Here is a 22015-nt window from a genome sequence, read left to right as displayed (position 1 = left end):
TCAAATTTGTTGGATGCCACTAAACTTTAGAGGGAAGTTGATGGCTTTAAAATTTGAGTAGTTTTATGTCAATTAAATTGAATTGATAATTAATACCCTTGCCACAAGGAAAAATCCAAAAAGATGATTTCATTGGTAAATTTTATCAAACATTTAAGGACAAAATCAAATCAAATCTACTCAAATTCTTTCAGAATATAATGAAAGGGAATACTTCTCAACTTCCTGCACTACTCCAACATCAAAATCAAACTACAACATTACAGCAAAATAAAAATACAGACTGATGTGTCTCGTTGATAAAAATGCAAATACCCTTAACAAAATATTAGCTAATTGAAGCCAGAAATACCTGGAAAGGGTTTTTAATTTTCACAAAGTGTTCTTTATCCCAATAGTACAAAAATATTTTTAATATTTGGAAGGAAAAAATGAGAAAAACCTTATGCCAGTCTGTATAGATACAGAAAAGGTATTTGACAAAATTTATTACCCATCTGCAATATAAACTCCTAGCAAATGAGGAATGGTGCTGCTGCCCCTCGGAACAATTTGTTACTTAAATTGTAACCCCTGGAGGATTTTACTAGTTGCCAAGCACATTTAGATATGGCCTTAAGAAATACATATACTGGCAACAGGTCTTTGGGGAGAAGGACGAAAGAAGAAGCTGGGCAGCTGGGGATACCCGGCCCACTCAGGGCGGAACGCCTTTGCCTGCTTCAGGGAAGCCGAGCACCCGGGAACGCCGGTCAGCTCAGGGTGGAACTAAAACCTCCTGCTTCCCTTTTCTGTGATCGCTCCTTTCTCTTCCCAGAAGCGCCCGTTGTTAGTTAGATGAGTCCTTTGAATGTGCTTGGTTAACTATAAACTTTATTCTCCTCCTCGCTTGTCCGCAAGACTTGACTAACGTTTGACCTTCATCGGTCCTTCTGTTGGCTATTGTTTCTATCTAATAAAAGTGACTGTGGAGTTGCTCGTGGCAGCAGTCCTTTTTGACTGTTGTCCCCTGCTCCCAATCTCTTGCAGCTGACTTGTTTGTGCCTAATTCTTCTCCCATCGCCGACTGGAAGCGGCAGAATGGAAGGAAACTTTTTCAACCTAGTAAAGGGTGACTAACTTCTTGCCAAAAATACATAAACTCCACATAATTTCATACTCAATGGTAAAGGACTGTAACATTCTTCTTAAGATTAACAACAAAGCAAGAGTCCTGTTTTTATCACTTCTAATAAGATTCTCTTGGAGATCAAGACAAAGAAAATCCATATACAGAGAAAGTAAATCTTAGGTTGCATGGTGTCTAGGATGGAAGGTATTTCCTGCAAAAAATCAGTTGAGCACTTTTTGGTGCAATGCAAATATTTTATATCTTAATGTCTGTGGTCGTTACATAGGCATTTGCATTTGCAAAACTAGTCAAACTATATGGTTAACATGAGTGTGTTTTACTTTATGTAGATTAAACTTCTAGATAGTTGATTTAATAAATACAAGTCATAATGAAAGTGGAAAGACAAGCCACCAGCTAAAAGGAAATATTGGCAATACAGATAATCAAATGATGAGTAAATATGTAAGTAGTTCCCATCAATCTATTTGAAAAAGTTAAGGTAATGTAGAAAATGGATGAAAAGTTTGACTGTGTATATCTATCTACCTACATCTATATCTGTATATCATAAAAGATGACAGTTTATCAAACTCAATACCCAAAAAACAAATAATCCAGTCAAGAAATGGGCAGAAGACATGAGATACTTCTCCAAAGAAGACATATAAAGGGCTAACAGACACGTGAAAAAATGCTCATTACTAGTCATCAGGGAAATATAAATCAAAACCACAATGAGATACCAACTTTCATCTGTTAGAATGGCACAAATTAATAAGACAGGAAACAACAAAGGTTGGTGAAGATGTGGAGAAAGGGGAACACTCTTACACTGTTGATGGGAATGCAGGCTGGTACAGCCACTCTGGAAAACAGTGTGGAGTTTCCTTAAATTGTTAAAAATAGAGCTACCCCACGACCCAGCAATTGCACTATTAGATATTTACCCCAAAGATACAGATGTAGTGAAAAGAAGGGGCACATGCAACCCAGTGTTCATAGCAGCAATGTCCACAATAGCCAAACTATGGAAGGAGCCGAGACATCCTTCAACAGATGAATAGATAAAGATGATGTGGTTTGTATATACAATAGAATATTACTCAGCCATCAGAAAGAATGAACACCTACCATTTGCATTGACATAGGTGGAACTGGAGGAGATTATGCTAAGTGAAATAAGTCAAGCAGAGAAAGACAGTTATCATATGGTTTCACTCATATGTGGAACATAAGGAATAGTGCAGAGGGCCATAGGGAAGGGAGGGAAAAACTGGGAAGAAATCAGAGAGGGAGACAAACCATGAGAGACTCTGGACGCTGGGAAACAAACAGGGTTATAGAAGGGTGGGGGTGGGTAACTGGGTGATAGATATTAAGGAAGGCGCCTGTTGTGATGAGCACTGGGTGTTTTACACAAATAATCATTGAACACTATACCAAAAACTAATGATGTGCTATATATTGGCTAATTGAACATAAATTAAAAAATAAATATTTCAGAAATAAAAAGATGACAGTTTGATATTTTAAGTAAAGAATAATGAATTTATTCATTATTAGGGAAGTGAAAATTAAAACTGAAATATGATCAAAATATATACCTTACTTAGGCAAAAATTTTAAAGCTTGGAATGTATCATACCTTGGTGAGAAAATGGGTCAATGGAAACTCTCATATGTTATGAAATATATGTGTCCCTATTAGAAAAGAGTCTGTTACCCTAAGTATATACCCTAGACAAATCCTTGATATTAGCTCATGAATATATCAATAGTAGAATATATAAATAAATAGAGGTCCGTTGATCTAATTGAGTACCATACAACAATGGAAACAAATCAAAACCACATGGAACAAGGTGGATAAATCTGAAAAACAATGAGTGAAAGATACATGGCTCAAAAACTACACATAGTTTGATTCCATTTAAGTAGACATTAAAAAGGAAACCCAAACTTTATATTGCTAATGAATGGATAGATATCCTTTGATGGTGAAATGGGAAAAGGTGAAGTGGTGAAAAGAAAAGCTACAAAACACTTTTCTCTGAAGATTACCTCTTATGTAGACGAAAAGAGATCTAACATGGCACATGGTCAGATCCTACAATACTGGCAATATTTTGCTGCTAAAGTTACTGTTTAATAAGAATGCCTGTTCTAATATTATTATTTAATTTGTATATATATTATTATATATTCTTCATGTATTATTTAATTCACTGCATAAATCTCAAATAAAATGTCAGATCATATCATTCCTTTGATGGAACCCTTCAGTGCTTTCCATCTCACTTGGAATACGAATTATGTTGGCTAGTGATTATCTTCCTTATTGAAGATCTAGTTTCACTTTTTCGTTTGTTTTTTTTTTTTTCTTTAAGTCTGAGAGTGTTCTATACATAATAGGTTTGACTTTTAGTAGTTTCAGTATGCCCTTTATTTCTGCTAAGGCAGGTTCCAATTCTGCAGTTGTGTTTTATTATCCCTGTGACCTGACTTTATCTCCTTCATCTCCTTGACTTCTTTTGTAACCTTTAACTGTGTCCTTGTTACCTATTTGTTTTATTCTATTTTTTTCTTATGATTTTTTTGGTCCTTTCCTACCTCTTCTTATATTCTATTGTGAGTGCAAATCGGTTTTGTGACATTTTTCTTCTGGATCCTGTACAGTCCTCTACATTAGTAATAGTGTTAAAAATAGTAACTTTCATAGCAATAAAATAACACTTATACTTATCTTTACTTGAACACTTTTTAACTTGCAACCACTATATTATATTAAACACATTACATCCACTTTTTATTAATTTTTTAAAATACCATTATATTTCATTATAATCACTCTAGTGATGAATAATACGAATGCTAGGAAAGTTGAATAAAAACTTCCATAGTGGTGGAGGGCTGTCATCCAGATACCTGACTGGAATCTCTGCTCCTAAATTCTGTCTTTACTGCCACTCTGTTCAAACTATGTTTGAATTGAATGTCTAAATATCCAGTAATAGATCTGCTTGTTACTAAAAGAGCTTCAGTTCTAATAAAGCTAAATATATAAGATCTCTTTGTGCCCCTTTTATTACTACTTGTATATAGAAATTTTAGCCCCTGTCTAGAGTCTGAACACAATTGGATTTTGGTCTCAGGAAGAGGAAACTGTGAGGTAATTATTATTATTCCTTACTCATTGAGTTACTTACACCTGAATAATAGAGATGCCATTCTGGTTATCTAGTTGGTACACTCTCTGAGTCATGAGCTAGATGGTAAAGTGTTTGAAGGTTTGTACCTCTTTGTAGACCAAGAAGATATTTCATGAAGCCAAACCATGTTTTGAAACATGAGTAGATTTTTCTCAGTCGACTTCCATCTAGTTTAGAGTTAGTTCACCAGTTACTAGATTCTAGTATAAGTTTGTCATCAGTGGGAGGGATTGCTAACTTTCTATAAAGGGCTATTTGACCTTGTAATAATAATTTTAGAGCCAGTGCATTACAGGCTACTAAGAAGAAGCACTTTGAATCAGAAGTTGATTCCTGCACATAGATTGAAATCTTGTTTTAAATTGCCTTGCTGTGTATGTATACCATTCTGTGTACATTATTCATGTGAATATGCTGTCTTTCCAACTAGATCATCAGCAACATCAGAGTATGGTTCTGATTTCCATTTGTCTTGATTCCAGTGAGTAAATAGTTCACTAATTTGCATTAAGTAAGCACTGACTAATATCTTAGGGGGAAAATTCTTTCTCTTTCTTCCATTTTCAACTTCTCTGAAATATTAGAGATGAATGCAGAATATAGAATGAATATAGAAAATATTCTTTATCTTTCTGGATATTAGTAAATAGGTGAGAGGAAGAAGATGTTCAAAGGAAAAGTTCTATGTAAACTACAAACTATCTGTTTAGCAAACATAATAGTCAGAATGCCTAATTTGAAATAAGTCAAGTCTAAAATATGTTAAATGACCATGGCTGGGGAAATAAAATATTTAAAAATTTAAATTATCCATATTACTAAATAATATTCATGTCATATTTACTCAGCCTGCATGTTTGCTATTTTTAAAAAAATTACATTTAATAATTCAAGTGTGGAAAATAAAAAAAAAATTTTCAAATTGGTACTATTTTCAACATTGATGAAATGCTACCTAATGCAATTTTAAAATAAATAGGAAGCACAAAATTGTGAATCAATCATATCACAGTCTGTCTCACTTCTCAAATATTTACCAGTGATAACTCATAGGAAGAATCACATTTAAAAAGCTCATGGTTTTGGAAGGAGTTCATCTGGGAAAATCGCAAACACTGTGGCCTATTTATAAGATAATTCAGATGTGGGTGATGATAACTATTTGCCTGTATTAATGTAAAGACAGTAATTATTTGATGTTTTGCCAATTTTTAAGTCATACTGGAAAAATTTAAAATAATCAATGGATTCTTTTAAAGTGGAAATATTAGAGGCTTCATATATGAGTAAGATGATCAGACCTCCTGGAAATTAAGAACTTTACAGATTTTCAACAATGTGTGTGTGTGTGTGTAAAATGGCATTTGTGATACATGAGCGGTACCAAGACATTTAGGAATTACAATTCATTCATAAGTAGCTTACTATAACCTCAAAAATATATTTACATAAAATCGAGTGACATAAATGATCTAGGAATGAAGTCTTCATTTGCATTGAGTACCTGGTAAATTTCAAATTCTATACAAAGGTGAAAAATCAAGCTGAAAAAAGTACTAATTATAACACTTTTATGAGACTTAAACCAATCTGTGAGTTTTTTTCACATTTCACATTTTAAACTTCCATATTTAAGCTGGGCTCAAGAAAGAAAAATCCTGTTAGAATGAGAGGATTACACTTTGGAAGGGTATGTGAGTTGTGTGTCATCACTTGTGTATTTGAATATTTATGTGGAATTCACACGAGTTTGGTATCTTCATCAAGAAATATTATTTATTATTTTCTGAATCTTTTACTGTTAATTAATATTAAGAATAGTCACCTAGGTTCTTTATCTTTTCATATATATCAGGAGTCAATTATTTAATGTATAAAGAAATCCTCACTTGTTTTAAAAACACTGTCTTGGGGCACAAGGTAGTGTAGCCGGTTGACTGTCTGACTCTTGGTTTCAGCTCAGGTCATGATCTCAGGGTTTTGGGATCCAGCCCTGTGATGGGCTCTGTGCTGAGCTTGGATGTCAGCTTGGAATTCTCTCTCCCTTTTCTTTCAGCCCCTCCCCCTGTTCTCTCTCTCTCTTGCAAATAAATAAATAATTCTTTAAAAAAAAAAAAAAAAACACTGTCTTATACAATTTTCTATAATCATAGGTGGTTTTATCTGTGGAAGATTAAGTTATAAGAAATGATATGCCTAATGGTGACCACAACTTGGATGCCCAGTTGGTGACCAAATCTCAGTAGTCTTAGACTAAATCCATCATTTTTCCCTGTCAAGCTAGCTTCTCCTCTCTTTGCTATTTTAGTGAACTGATGTCTCCATGCAGTCAATTAGCAGCCAGGAATGTGGAGGTATTCTAGACACTCTCTTCTTTTGTTTTACACATAGTCTTTCACCAAATCATATAAGTTGCATATTTTTACCTATTTTGAATTTGTCCCCTCCTAACTACCCCTGTTGTAGAGTTTTTGTCAATACCCTCATCATCTCTTTGGGCTAATGAAATGCTCCTCTAATCACCCATCTGTCATTCTACTGGCTTGCATAATGGTTCTATGTCATCAGCTGATAAATTAGAAAATCATTAAATTGTCCATCAAGTGTCCTTAAGATCCTATATAATGGCCCCTGCTTGCCCCTTTCATCTGGTCTCTTTACAGGCCTTTAACCCTAATTGTAGCCATTCCAAATTCATAGTTTTCAAATCACAGCAGGCTGTTTCCTAACTGCTTCTATTCATGGTGTTCTATACTGAAAGTTATCCCCACCCCTCACCTTCCTTCACATGCCACTTCTCTAGCTGGCATACTCATTTTTCAATATCCAGGTCAAATAGGTAAAATTGATAACTTTCTTCCATGGCCTATATATGCATAGGTCTTTCACAGTATCTATGACACTTTATTAACACACATCTATTTACTTGTCTTTTTTGCCTTGATAGAATGAAAGCTGCTCAAGTATAGACCTTCTACTTTATTAATCTTTGTATTTTCAGAAAACTGCAAAGTTTTAGAAAAAGAGTATATGGTTAATAGATGCTTGTTGAATTGACAGGTGAAGTAACATAAGTTAATACCTGGGTTTTCAATAGGCATTTCAGATGGAAGTCATATTTTTTTATTACTGTTGAGAGGCACTGTCTGGAAAGAAAAAAAACAACTTTGTTTAAAAGTGGGTAGGAAAGCTTATATAAACTTTAGCATATTTATCATAAATTCTGTTTTGTCCATGATTCTATAGCAGACATGGTTAAAAAAGAATTGCTGCTGACACGATTTTAAAAACCATTTCAGACGAATGTTTATAAACTTTCTGTAACTTGATAAGCTACAAACATATTTGAAAACTTTTAGAACTCCAAAAAAAAAAAAAAACTCATGACAAATTAACCAAACCTCTCGAAGACTGTTCATTGCATCAAACTACTCTTTATTCAAAATATAAATTACAAAAGGATTCATGAGCAGATAATGACAAATACTAACATCAAGAATTGTTAAATATGCAAAATCTTGAAGAGAATCCCTTTCTGAATTAATGACATATATTTATAATACATAAAGTTGTCTTTGGCTTCAGACCTCTGTGTTTTTCTTTCCTGAGCTTCTCTTATTGCTCCAACTTTATCTTTGCTTCAGTGGAATAGATGTGAGATTAGTAGAGGTTTTTCTGACTTCACTTATCAAAATTATTTTCTTAAACATTATGATTTTCCCTTCCTATTTGTCCCCAAAACTCCTGAATTGAATTGAACAAATGATACAACACGAACACACACCAATATATTTTACAGTAGCTGCCTTCTCAGCCTTTGTTAAATCATCACTTTAGTTGCATTACATCTTATAGTTCAAAGACAAAATTCATAGACTATGTAAAAGTGGAGGTATAGGAAAAGAATAGTGAAAAATTTTGGTTATTGGAGGAAAGGTTTTTATATAAAATCTGACCTTAAAACTTAAAAGACCCCCAAGAATATATACCTAGTTCAGCACCTTGCTATTAAATATTATATTTATTTTATAGAAAAACTCCTAGAAACTAACGAGGGTATGTGATTTGCCCAACTTCTAAATAGAAGTCAGGTCAGGGAAGAGGAAAACTGAAAACAAAGCTCCTGCCATCTAGTGTTTGATCTTTTAATGACGCCTTAAAGTGGGCTGTGGAAGGCAAGCAGAAGAGCCTTGTATTCCAGAAAGCAGTCTTGGAGGTCACCATGATGGCAAAGTAGGAGATCCCAGCCTCTGTCTTCCCACAATAAGACAACTATCCATGAACAGAAGCAGCTCTGGGAGAGCTTAGGAGTCCTTCCAAGAAACTTACATAACACCGTAGAACAACAGCAACAACAGCTGAGAATAACCACACAAAAAGGGAAGGGAGGGCAGTTTCATTTTACCTGCCTCATCCCATCCTGCAGGCCATCATTTCTCACTGCCAAGAGGGAAACCCCCTTGCTGGGAAAGGGAGAGTGATGAACCAGCAGCTTTCCCAGCCTTTTGGGCCACTACAAGAAGGACCTACATTGGTTTTACTCCAGCCAGAGACCAGCAAAGCAGAGATGCATAAAGACCCCTAGGAACAAGGAAGAACGGCTGGGGCTACCACTATGAGTCACACAGTGGGAGTTACAATGGTTCCCAGTGACCTGCTCTGCAGAGGGCCCAGTAACTTTTACCACTGAAGAAACCAACAACCAACACAGCGGCTGCAGAACCCCCTGCAGATTTCCCTATTTCCCTCATATGCACAGGTATTCACATTCACAAACAGCAGCTGCTTGAGTTCCTCTCCACTCCTTCCTCACCCCATTGCCACTCCAGGGCTTACCTGTAGCTGGTTCCCAAGCTGCACACCTCCAAGCCTTTGGCCTGACTAATGTCTTCACTGCTGTGCACATGTCTTAGGGAGACACTGCAGTCACAGGAATGCACACCAACAGCCAGGGCCCCCATAGCTGCTTGTGGGCCTCGTTCTGTCCCTGTTTCCTGTCATTAACTCACACAGTGGGCTTGCTTGCAACCAGCCCCTCCAGCTGTATACCTGCATCTAACCAGCCTGACTCCCATAACAACCTCCACTGCTATGCACAGGAAGAAGGTCTGCAGCCAGAGGAGTGCATGCCAACAGCCCAGTCTCCACAGTGCCAGTGCACCTTCAGTTAGTCCTAGTCCTGCCACTGCCAACCACTGCCACTACACAGGCACCTGCAGCTGGCTCCTGCAACTGTGTGTGTGTGTGTGTGTGTGTGTGTGAGTATGTATGTGTGTGACACCAGCTCTAGTAGCAACCACTGCCTGCCCTGGTCCCTAGCTACTGAACCTGGAGACACCACTGAAGATGCCAACAATACCTGCAGCCACTGCAGATCCCCCACAGCACTTCTAGGGCCACACAGTTAATGTTGTGGGTCCCAGTGGGCTCACCCAAGGGGACATTACACTCACCAGATCTGGGTCTTCCACATGGCTCTGTCCTTGGTGCCCTCACTATAGACCCAGGACCATAGCGTGCTCCAATGTGCCTCACCTGCAGGTGAAGGTCCTGCACTGAGATCAGCCCATAAAGTCTGGAATATGTGACAGCTTCTTCCCATGCACAGACACCTCTGCAAGGCTCTAGGGATCACAAAGAATCGGGGAAATAGGACTCCACCAAAGGAACAGAGTAAACTTTTAGCAACTGACCTCAAAGAAGTGGAGATACATGAATGGCCTGACAAAAGAATTTAAAATAATTGTTCTGAAGAAACTCAGAAGTATAAGGGAACACAGAAAGACAATTTATTGAAATCAGCAACACAATATAAGAACAAAATGAGAAATTCAACAAAGGTATAGAAAACATATAAAAGAACCAGAAGTTTTGGCGCTAAAGAATACAGTAGTTGAACTGAAGAATTCAAAAAAGAAGCAGAAGAAGGGCAGAAGGGTCCTGGCAGAAGAAGGGACCAAGAAAAAGAAAAAATCGGTAAGCTCAAAGACAGATTATTTGAAATTACCTAAGCAGAGGAACAAAAGGGAAAAAAAAAGGAATTAAAAAGGCCTGTGGGATTCATGGAACACTATAAAAAGAAATGATGTACATGTCATTGTAGTCCCAGAAGGAGAAGAGAATGAGAAAGGAACAGACAGCTTATATAAAGATAATGGCTTTTGAACTTCCCAAACCTGGGGAGAGATTTGGGCATCCAAGTTCAATTGGAGTGGCTGAGTGGATAAAGACACAACTATATATATCCTGGCTGCAAGAGACTCGCTTCAGCTTCAAGGACACACACATTCACAGTGAAGGGATGGAGAAAGGTACTTCATGCATATAGAGACCAAAAAAGAGCAGAGGTAGCTATACCTATCTTATACAAAACAGACTTTAATTTAAAAGCTCTTACAGGGGCTGCCTGGGTGGCTTAGTATGTTAAGTGTCTGTGTTTGGCTCAGATCATGAACCCAGGATCCCAGGATCAAGCCTTTAGTCTGGTTCCCTGCTCAGTGGGAGTCAGCTTGTCCCTCTTCCTCTGCCCCTCCCCAGACTACTCTCTCTCTCTCTCTCTCTCTCTCTCTCTCGGCCTCCATCTCTCTTGCTAATAAATAAATAAAATCTTTTAAAAAGCTGTTATAAGAAACAAAGAAGGAGCAAAAGAGACTACTATGAACAATTACATGACAAAAAATTGGACAACCTAGAATACTAGATAAATTCCTAGAAAATACTACCCACCAAGTCTAAATCAGAAGGAAATAGAAAATCTGAATAGACCAATAAGAAGATTAAATTGGTAATCAAAAACCTTCCAACAAAGAAAAATTCAGGGGCAGATAGCTTCATTGATAAATCCTACCAAATTTTTAAAGACAAATTAATGACAGTTCTTCTCAAACTCTTCCAAAAACTTGAAGAGGTTGGGACACTCCCAAACTCATTATATGAAGCCAGAATTACCCTGATACCAGAGCCAGAGAAGGGCACTACAAAAAAATAAAACTACAGGCCAATATCCCTGATGATTATAGATGCAAAAATTTCCAACAAAATATTTGCAAACCAAATTCAACAGCACATTAAAAGGATCATATACACCATGACCAAGAAAATTTATCCTTGGGATGTAAGAATGATTTAACTACACAAATCAATAAATGTGATAAGGCACCTGAATAAAATGAAACAAATCATTGATTATCTCAATAGAAGCAGAAAAGCATTTGAAAAAAGTTACATTCTTTCAGAAAAACTTTCAACAAATTAGGTATAGAAAAACATATCTCAACATAATAAAGTTCATGTATGACAACCCACAGCTATCATCATACTTAATGGCGAGATGTTGGAAGTACTTCCTCTAAAATCAGGAACAAAGTAAGGGTTCCCATGCTCACCACTCCTATTCAGCATGGTACTAGAAGTCTTAGAGTAATCAGACAAGAAAATGAAATAAAAGGCATTCAAACTGGAAGGGAGAAGTAAAATTTTGTCTGTTTCATGATGGTACGATCTGATATGTAGAAAATCCTGACAACTCCATCCAAATACTCTTAGAACTAATAAATGAATTCTGTAAAGTTTCAGGATGCAAGACAAATCAGTTGGATTTCTGTACATTGACAGAGAAAGTTTTGAAAAATTAAGAAAAAAATCCCACTTACAATAGCATAAAAAATAGTAATAAGGAAGTGAAAGATCTATACACTGAAAACTATAAGACATTGATGAAAGAAATTGAAGAAAACACATAAATAGAAAGGTTTTCAAGGTTTTAGATCAGAAGAGTTAATATTGTTAAAATGTCCATACTACTCAGAGCCACCTATATATAGATTATATATTTTAAGTAAGCGCTGTGTCCAACATGGGGCTTGAACTCACGAACCTCAGATCAAGAGTCTACTGATTGAGCCCACTAGGCACCCCATTCAATTTATATTTTATCAAAATATAATATAATTTTATCAAAATTCCAGTGTCACATTTCACAGAAATAATAAAAACAATCCTAAAATTAATAAGGAAGCTCAAAATACCCTGAATAGCCAAAGCAATCTTGAGAAAGAACAAATCCAGAGTGATCACACTTCCTGATTTCAAACTATTTTACAAAGATTTGGAAATCAAAAGCATTATGATACTGATATAAAAACAGTCACATAGACCAATCAAACAGACTTGAGAGCCCAGAAATAAACCTACACATATATGGCCAAGTATTATTTGACAACGATCCAAGAATAATCAGTGGGGAAAGGATAGTCTCTTCAATAAATAGTGTTGCGATAAGTGGATATTCTCATGCGAAAGAATGAAATGGCACCCCTATCTTAAACCTTAAACTTTGCCCTGCACAGCAAAGGAATGAATGAACAAAATAAAAAGGCAACCTAGGTTATGAGAGGAAATATTTGCAAACCATATATCTGATAAGAGATTGATACCTAAAATGTAAAACTCAGCAGTGAAAAATCAATCCAATTTAAAAAAAAATGGACAGAGGACTTGAGTAGACATTTCTCCTAAAAAATATATACAAATGGTCAAGAAGCATCTGAATAACAAGCACATGAACAGTATCACTAATTGTTGGGGAAATGCAAATCAAAACCATAATGAGATACCACCTCACACCTGTTAGAATGGCTATTATCAAAAAGATTCTTGTCAAGGCTGTGGAGAAAGGGGAACCCTAATGTACTGTTGGGAATGTAAATTGGTATAACTGCTTTAGAAGATAGTATGAAGTTTCCTTAGAAAATTAAAAAAAAAAAAAAAAGAACTATGCTATCATCCTGCACTCCCAAGTTCATTGCCACATAATTCACAATGGCCATGACAAACAACCTAAATGTTCATCAGTGGATGAATGAATACACACATACACACACATATACATATATAATGCCATATATATAATAATATATATCAATAATACAAAATACTATATATAAAATAAAAATATATTTTGTGTGCAACTTTATATGTAAATATATGCATTATTTATAAATATTTTATATAGACTTAGACAATTATATACAATATATACAATTAAAGTAGAATAAGCACTTACTGAGAATTAAACATTTTGTTTTAGTCCTAGCTAGAGCATAAATTATCTGTATGATGGCTGACAAATTTTTGAAATAAATTGATAAGATAAGCCGCACCGCCCTAGGTTTGAAGAGAAGGCGTGGAGGACTTAGATTCTGAGCTAGTCCGTCCCTGTCAGGTTTCCTCTAGTCTTCACTGTGGCACAGCTTTTGCTTTGCCCTAATTTAACCCTGTGAACACCTGGACTGCACAGTGGTCAAGGTCACCAGTCTTCTGTGAAGGGCCGGATAATGGCAGGGAGAGGCAGGAACAGAAGAAAAAAACTACCTTGCTCTCACTTTCTTTTCCTACCCTTCCCTTGTTTCTCTGTGTCTCAAGCAGCAGCTGTCTACATGTAAGTCACAACCCTCCACCAAACCAGTTCAAAGCAATCCTTTGTCTCCCAAGGATTTCTCACTTTTTAAAAAATTTGTCAGATTTGATATCACTCTACAGGTTTTTTCTTTTTTGGATAAATTTATTTTGGAATAAGGAAACTACAGCCTTTATTAATATGTCATTTTGATGAGAGCCCATACCTAATCCATGTAATTAGCTATAAAATAAAAATTTGAGTTAGGTTATATTGAAAGTCCTCCCTATTACTAACTATTCAATGATTTTATTGTTGAAGACAAATATTTTGGGGGAAATAAAGAGAGGCCCATATGGAAAGACAGTAGTTTAATAGGAAAATATATGGTCTGCAAATTTCAGACAGTTGGTCTTTGCAGATTTCAGGCAGACCTAATTTTGGTCCTACCACTGATGAACTGAGTGGCCTTAGGCAAGGTATTTAATCTTCTAGAACTTTAGTTTCTTTGATTTTGAAATAAATTCTGTGTCTTATCATAGGGTTGTAGGGAGAATTAGATGAGGTAATATATGCAAAATGTACAATAACTCCATTAAGTGATGATAGCTATTATGAATGGTCACTAAAAACAATTTTAACTTGGGCGCCTGGGTGGCTCAGTGGTTTAAAGCCTCTGCCTTCGGCTCAGGTCATGATCTCAGGGTCCTGGGATCGAGTCCCGCATCGGGCTCTCTGCTCAGCGGGGAGCCTGCTTCTTCCTCTCTCTCTGCCTGCCTCTCTGCCTACTTGTGGTCTCTGTCTGTCAAATAAATTTAAAAAAAATTTTTAACTCATATTTTATATCAGGTTTGCTTCTGAAATTAATGATACATACCTCCCATACCCCATTTTTCACTAATTCAACTCAGAACAACTTTAATTCCAGATAAACCCATAGTGTGGCATGATATCTTCTCCCAGTTTACCTTTCTGATGGGTCTATTCTTTTCAATAATACATGTATACATTTAGATATCACAATCAATTAGGATACGTTCATTGACTGTCATTTGAGTTTTCCAATTTGAATTCACACTCCTCTGTTTATGATGCACCAATTATTTTCAGGGAGTTCAAGAAAGAAATTTAAAGCAGGAGATTTTGACTTTCAAAGTATGGAAATTCAGTTATACAAAGAGCTTAGTGACACATGCACAAATTCACAAAATGAATGAGAAAAAAAAAGCCCTAGAAAATGTAATAACTGGTAGCAGAGAGATTTTAAAATGAATGTTAGATTGTTCTGGAAGGTGTTAGGAGCTCTTCAAATGCATCTGAATAGCTGTGAAGAATAGATAATTATTAACAAAATTTGCCAAAGGAAGATATCTATTAAAAGTATAATAGTATACTATTATATTATCACTTCCACGGTACTAGTGAAAGGACAGTTTTTACAATCAACTGAAAAATATTGTGATTTGGCACTTGAGAACTCAGTCAGAAAGTAGTCTTGGAACAAAATAAAATATCTTACCTGGATACTTTCCAAATATGCATAAATTCTAGAAGTTGGTTCAGATAAAACTGACTGTGGTCATCTTCATGCTGTAGACAGCAGAATATATTAATATTCATAGAGTGACTAGGAATGAGTACCAGATAAAAATAGGTCTGTAACTTCCTGCTGTCATTTTATTCACCTCTTTTGATAACCCTCATTGATCATTTTAATACTTTGTTTTAAAGACTTTACAAGACACTTCTTAACTCTGTAAGCATTCTTTTAAAAAAGTGAATCAGAAAACTGAGCTTTGGTTGAGGATAACCTCAAGGATGATTGAAAAACATCCTGGCATCACCAAGGTCAGACATTAGGTTCTCCTAGCAGGAAGGCAGTTTTGCAGACACTAGTTCTCTCACATACATGCACATTTCTTTACATTCAGGCTGTGGACGCCATGGCAATCTGAGACTTGATAGCTTGTCACATCGGCTGGCAGATTCAGAATGAACTCCATTTTTCAACTTTACCACATCTTGCCTCCCAAATATTAGTGTAAGAGGAGTTATCAGGGGGCCTGTGTTTTCTCCCAAGATGAGCAGAAACTACTCATTGTAAAATATCAGTTCTGTGGTCCATACGCATAAACACACAAACACACATGCATACACGCACACACACGCCCCATAACTCCTCAATTAGTTCTGCAACAGGCGCTCATGAAAATCCTATGCAAGTCTGCAAAGGAGAATGCGATATACTCCCTCATAATGGCACTATTTCACTACACACAGCTGTTAAGTTTGAAAGCTAAATGAGTCCCTAAATACCTGGAGTGCATGTAATCTTGTATGTTAATATATGATCTATTTTTAAAACTGCCTATTAGAGCTCCTGACAGAAAACATCAGAAGGAAGACCTTGATATGGCCTAAGGTCAAAGGTATATTAATATTTTTAATGGGTGGTTTTGTGAGGAAGAGTAAAGAAGCTGTTACATGGAGAGAATAAGGCCATCCCTATAATACAGTATGTTGAATGCATGCTACAAAAAAGAAACACTTTGAGAAGAAGAAAAGAAAACTTTTTCTGAAGTTAAAACCAAAGCAAGCATATAAATAATGACTTATTTGCATCTTTCTGTATAGCATAATCATATTCATTTTAAAATCACTTCACTTGGCTTCCAGAGATGCTTTTGGGGGAGAAATTGGCCTTTGTCATATTGTCGCTTATAAGAAAAGTATTTTTATTTAAAGGAACTCAAAAGTCTGGAGAACAGGTTTAAGCAGTTGTCCAGGGAATATATTGTACTCTTTACTTTTCTCCAAAGCTAAAGGCCATTCCTTCATCTTAAGGAAAAAGATGAAGAGAAAAAGTTAAGGTTTAGGCTCTTTTTGCCTTTTTCCTACAGAAATCTACTGCTGTATGTGTTCTGTGAATGTTTCCTTGAGCTAGAATGAAATCTTGGTTTTTATGATAAATATCAACAATGTTGGCAATCCTTGTCAAATTTGAGAGAGATAAAGAGAAAAATCTTTTTATAAAAGACTCAGTTATACACATCTAATGAGGATGGGGATTGTAAAATTTTGAATCTAGAAAGATTTCTAAGGACTTGTCAACATATCAACATATTTTATGAATAATCTCATGGAACAAGAATTAAATGACCATATTTCAGTATAACACAAACAAGTTTAAAATAGGAAAGGCATCTGAGATGAATTGAGCTTTGCAGTATACTTGTACAATTAGAGAACTCTCACATCTCGAGTGTATGGCAATGGTGTCAAGAAATTTAACGGAATAATAATCATCATTATGTTCCTAGTATTATACAGAAGAAATATTGTAAGCCAATTTATGTAATTTTACTGAAAAGGAATATAATTGTTTATAAATGTTTTTATATAGATAAATTATGAAAATCATAGAGAATTTTGACACTACGTTAAACAATAGAATCAGTATCTCCTTACCATAGAAAGTTTTTAATAGTAAAAGGCTAACTTACCATCTAGTCTAACACCTTAATTTTATGACATCAATAATTGATACTTATGTAGTTCTGATTAGGCACAGGCACTGACTTAAGCTCTTCACTTACATTTTTCAGTTAGGTTCTAATAATAATCATACTAGGTATGTATTATTATTCACATTTTTCTTAACCAGAAAATTAGGGTGAATATAAGCATGTGTCCAAGAGCAGACGTTTGAATTTGGCAGTATCAGTCCAGAATTTGTTTTTAAACAAGTTGCCAAATCAGTAAATTTAACACTCTATTTTTTTTAAGGTGAAAGCTAGGTCTATATGCTGTAGGATTTATACATAGAAGTAATCACTACAACTAGCCCTTCATATTCATCTGTATCAGGTATTCCTACCCTAGGCTTTAAAAACATAATTCTTTTCTTTCAAAGCACATATCTCTATCAGACTTTTTAAAAAAAATTATTTTATTTTACTTTAGAGAGAGAGAATGCATGTGAGCACGTGCATGAGTGGGGGAAGAGGCAAAGGGAGAAAATCTTCAAGCACACTGCTGGCTGAAGGTAGAGCCCTTTGTGGGGCTTGATCCGATGACCTATGAGATCACGGCCTGAGCCAAAACCAAGAGTCAGATACTCAACCAACTGAGCCACCCAGTCTATGAGACCTTTAAATGTATATTTGTTTATTGCACGTCTTCTTTACTAGGATGAGAACTCTGCATTCTAGAATAAGTAATGACATGTCTTGTTTGTCTCTGTATCTCCAGTGTTTAGAAGAGTGCCTCGTATACAGTAGGTGCTCAATTATCATTTGCTCAGTGAACAAATGGGTATCATTCTGTGCATATATGTTTTCTAAGTCATAATTCTGAATTTTAAATTACTACCAATGAGATAAGTAATTTTTTTAGCAACATGAAAGTTCTCAAGGAGAATAGAAGTTGTAATCATACTTTTTGTCTTCTTCCCCCATGTTGAAATGAAACGTGATGATTTCAGCTTTTTCAAAACATTGAAGACAATTTGAAGACTCTTAGGGTATATTAATATTGAGAGTATTAGTTGTACTTTATAATGTTTCTCTGTGGAGATTTCAGATGCATACCCTGCAGCTGTCAACACTGGCTGAGCTGAGTACCAGTTCCAAAAGATTTTTCTAAACAACTCTCTTTTGGCCTCATTATGTTATATTCCACATAGATATATTGCAACCTAATGCACCACCTGACACTTTTTATGATGAAACACCTCAGACTAGGGGGAAAAAAAGAGTCATGCACTGGAAATCTGTTATCTGATGTAAATGACAGGGTGATGGGATTTTTGCTTAAAGCAGGTAATTGGAAGATTCTACAGATAAAGCTGCCAAAATATCAAAGTTCATTGCATACTGTGCAATTTTGTTTTAAAATAACTCAAGACATAGGGAATAAAATTCATATCTAACAGCATGAAATTATGTCATTAAAGCACAGTAATCCCTTTTGAGGTAGTTTTATTATTTATATTATGAATATTAATCTGCCCTGATTTAAATTGTGTTGACACCGACATAAACTCTTCAAATAGAACGAGAGTTGTGTTATTTTTCTTTCTTCAATGGTTGCCCCTTCACATTTTTTATTCTGTTCACTTCCTAGTGGCTTCATGGATAGTATGAATGTAATAGCTTTAATAAGTTTCTCATAAATGATTTTTCCAAGAGACCAATTGATTTGCTATTATACTAAGGTTACAGTAATGTGTTCATGTAATTGCTTCAGTCCAAATTGTTAACAGGCATTTAGGTAAATATTTCATTATGTTTCAGTAAATATACTCAAATGAACATGTATTCATTAAGCTATGTAATTCCAAATTGGCAACAGTCCATAAAGATAGGAATGTTGTCCTTAAAATGATCAGCTTGGAAATTGAAACCAATGCTAAGAAAATCTTACCTTTCGAGATAATTTTCCTGGAACTTCCCCATTTTTCTGCAGATTAAGTTGAATAACAGATTGATCTTTCTGAAATATTTTGTGGCTCCCCAAAGAGTAATCACTAAAGGAGAAAAAAAAATGAATAGTCATTTCTGCCCATAATACCCCCAACTGTATGTTTTCCTTTCTGATTTTGTGTCTTTGTTTCTATTTTTTTTTTGAAACTTGGTCTGGTAAAAGTTTTATATATAGCCTTACTTTCTTATATTTATTTAAAATATATCCTCATATTAATTTTAAGTGACAATTTTAAAATACTATAGTTATTAAGATATTACAATTATTTTTCAAGTGCATCAAGCTAGAAAATGATTAGGTAGCTTTAGGATGGACATCAATTATAATAAAGAATATATTACATATTCAGAGTTAGTTTTATCCAGCCATCTCAAAGCTGAGGACAGCATGTTTCTGGGAGGTCTAACTGATGCGACAAAATATATGTGGAGCAGTGAGGTGGACGTGTCATAAGCTTTAGAGACAGATTTACTAGCTCCGTGACAGGCACACCAGTTAAACTCTCTGAAACTCAATATATATTTTTTAGAATTGATATTATTAATAATCTACATTATTAAGATTATATAATCTATATAATTATATATAGTTATATAGATTATATGAATCTATATAATCATCTATATTATTAATAATCTACATTATTTGATGAGCAGATTAAACTGAAAAAATATCGCCGCATATTTCAGATACTTCTAATGGCATAATTTTTCTCCCTCCCTGCCTCCCTCACTCCCTCCTTCCTTCCTTCCTTCCTTCTCTCTCCCTCTGTAAGAGTCATTCAAAAGGATGTATTTGTTAATGTACTTTGTATAAGGATCTTAGTTAAACATATGAAGGGTTTCAGAAGGAAAAAAAAAAAAGTCTTATATGTTAAAACATTTGAGGCCATTAGAGGGATATGTTCATTTATCTGGAAAAGTCACTAAATATTTGAGAACACTTATTCTCAAAAATGGCAGAAAAATAAAGCATTACTCTGTTGATAGCTACTAAATTTTCTATAAATGTTCTTATTTTGACAATTGCTATTTTTTTAAGAAAACACTTGTGAAAATGGTGATAGTATTCACAACATGTGTTCTACACCCTATGTCCCTTCTTCCTGTTAGTTTCCTGTCCCAATGCTCTCCATGAGCTTTAATTGCTTCTTGAGTTATTTCTACTGCTAGTCTAAACATAAGGCATGGCATATGTATCCTTGAGCTCCTGCCTTCCTCATCACCCAAGTTTTGCTCCGAAGGCATTCTCCATACTCTCACATGAATTCAAGTTCCTCTCCTTTCATCCCCCACCCCCAACTCCTCTTTCTGTGCTTAGAGTTCTGTTTTCCTATTTCTATTCTGGGATCCAGCTTAAGAGTAGTGGCCCACCTTGCTATCAAAGTTTCCTTCAGTATGTTGAAGTCTAGACAATGGACCCCAGTCTGGTGACTTCGGCCTCAGATATGGTTACAGCTTTCTGGAACTATTTTATTTCACCCACCTGTATATATACCCCTTACTAGGGCTTTGAGATAAATTCGATGGCCAGTAAATATGAATTTCAGATAATAGTGAATTATTTTTTTAGTATAGGTGTATGTGTCATATAATATTTGATATATATTTTAAAAAGTGGGGGTTTTTATGAAATTCACATTTAACTGGACAGCTGCCTGTTCTACCCCTTTCTAAAAGTAGGATCTAAGTCTTCCCTTATCTTTGCCTCACTCTGTGTATGTGTGTGTGTGTATGGCAAGATCTGAGTAATTATCAGATTTTGGGTAATTATCAGATTTTGCACGTCTCTATTTTCCCCTATAACTCATCTCCCCACTTTTTTAAAAGTTACTTTATGGGAATGTACTCTCATGGAAAACATTTGAATTGTAGTAAACTGTAAAAAATAAAACAGAGAAGAAAAATTCTCCTCTTTCCCTTTTCTAGAATAACAATTATTCAGAGTTTATGGCACTTCTTTTGTAAGCCAAAATAAGTGGCCAAGTACATATATATTTCTGTTAAAAATGAAATCATTTTATTTTACCTATATCTCTAGCCTATAGCTAAATGTATTTTAACTCATTTTCTGAGCCTGCTTTATAATCAGAAAATTTAAACCATCTCTCTCATAGCAATGCCTTCTGCTATGTTATTGTTGGTTTATATTAACTATAATTTTTTTACTATTTTCCTTCATTTGTTGAGATTGTTTGAATCTTCTTTGAGTCTCTTCTTTATCTTTATAGAGTCTTGGGAAACATAAATATATTTGTTAATCTTCCAGTGGTTACCCAATTTTTAAATAACATGTATCTTAAATCTTTTCCATTGTAATCTCAATTTAATCACTGTGTATATCGCACTCTCAAATAAGCCTTAGAGCCTGAATATGACTTCAGTTCATTTCTCTACCATTGCCCTCCAGCTGCCCAATTAAAGATCATTTTGAATTTTAGTTCCATATTCTCTTATCACTTAACTGATAAGATCAAGAAAAGTGCAAATAAAACAAAGTTAGAGATGGGAATTATAAAAAAGACATCTTAGAATATTTTTTTTTTAAAGATTTTATTTATTTATTTATTTGACAGAGAGAGATCACAAGTAGGCAGAGAGGCAGGCAGAGAGAGAGAGAGGGGGAAGCAGGCTCCCTTGCCAAGCAGAGAGCCCGATGCGGGACTCGATCCCAGGACCCTGAGATCATGACCCGAGCCGAAGGCAGCAGCTTAACCCACTGAGCCACCCAGGCGTCCCTAGAATATTTTGTTTTTAACTAAAAATGTCTAAATAGACTCTCAGTCACCTAAGTGTTGATATCAGAGTAAAG

General features: G+C 35.3%; 1 protein-coding gene across 2 annotated transcripts in view; it reads right to left on the bottom strand.

Annotated features, from left to right (window-relative positions):
• Positions 1-22015, bottom strand: part of LOC111142170 (phosphatidylinositol-4-phosphate 3-kinase catalytic subunit type 2 gamma) — a 338397-nt gene that overhangs the window by 283683 nt on the left and 32699 nt on the right. For both annotated transcript variants that reach the window (XM_022495171.1, XM_022495170.1), the window contains exons 5-7: positions 19145-19247; positions 15240-15310; positions 7406-7469 (exon numbers count right to left, since the gene is read on the bottom strand). In XM_022495171.1, coding sequence (XP_022350879.1) covers positions 7406-7469; positions 15240-15310; positions 19145-19247 — 238 coding nt within the window. The remainder of the gene's footprint in view (positions 1-7405; positions 7470-15239; positions 15311-19144; positions 19248-22015) is intronic.

Source organism: Enhydra lutris, unplaced genomic scaffold (genome assembly GCF_002288905.1).
Source record: "Enhydra lutris kenyoni isolate GAN:26980312 unplaced genomic scaffold, ASM228890v2 scaffoldscaffold7, whole genome shotgun sequence".
Taxonomy (NCBI): Eukaryota; Metazoa; Chordata; class Mammalia; order Carnivora; family Mustelidae; genus Enhydra; species Enhydra lutris.
The sequence above is the reverse complement of the archived record's forward strand: the minus strand, read 5'-3'. Positions and strand labels throughout refer to the sequence as shown.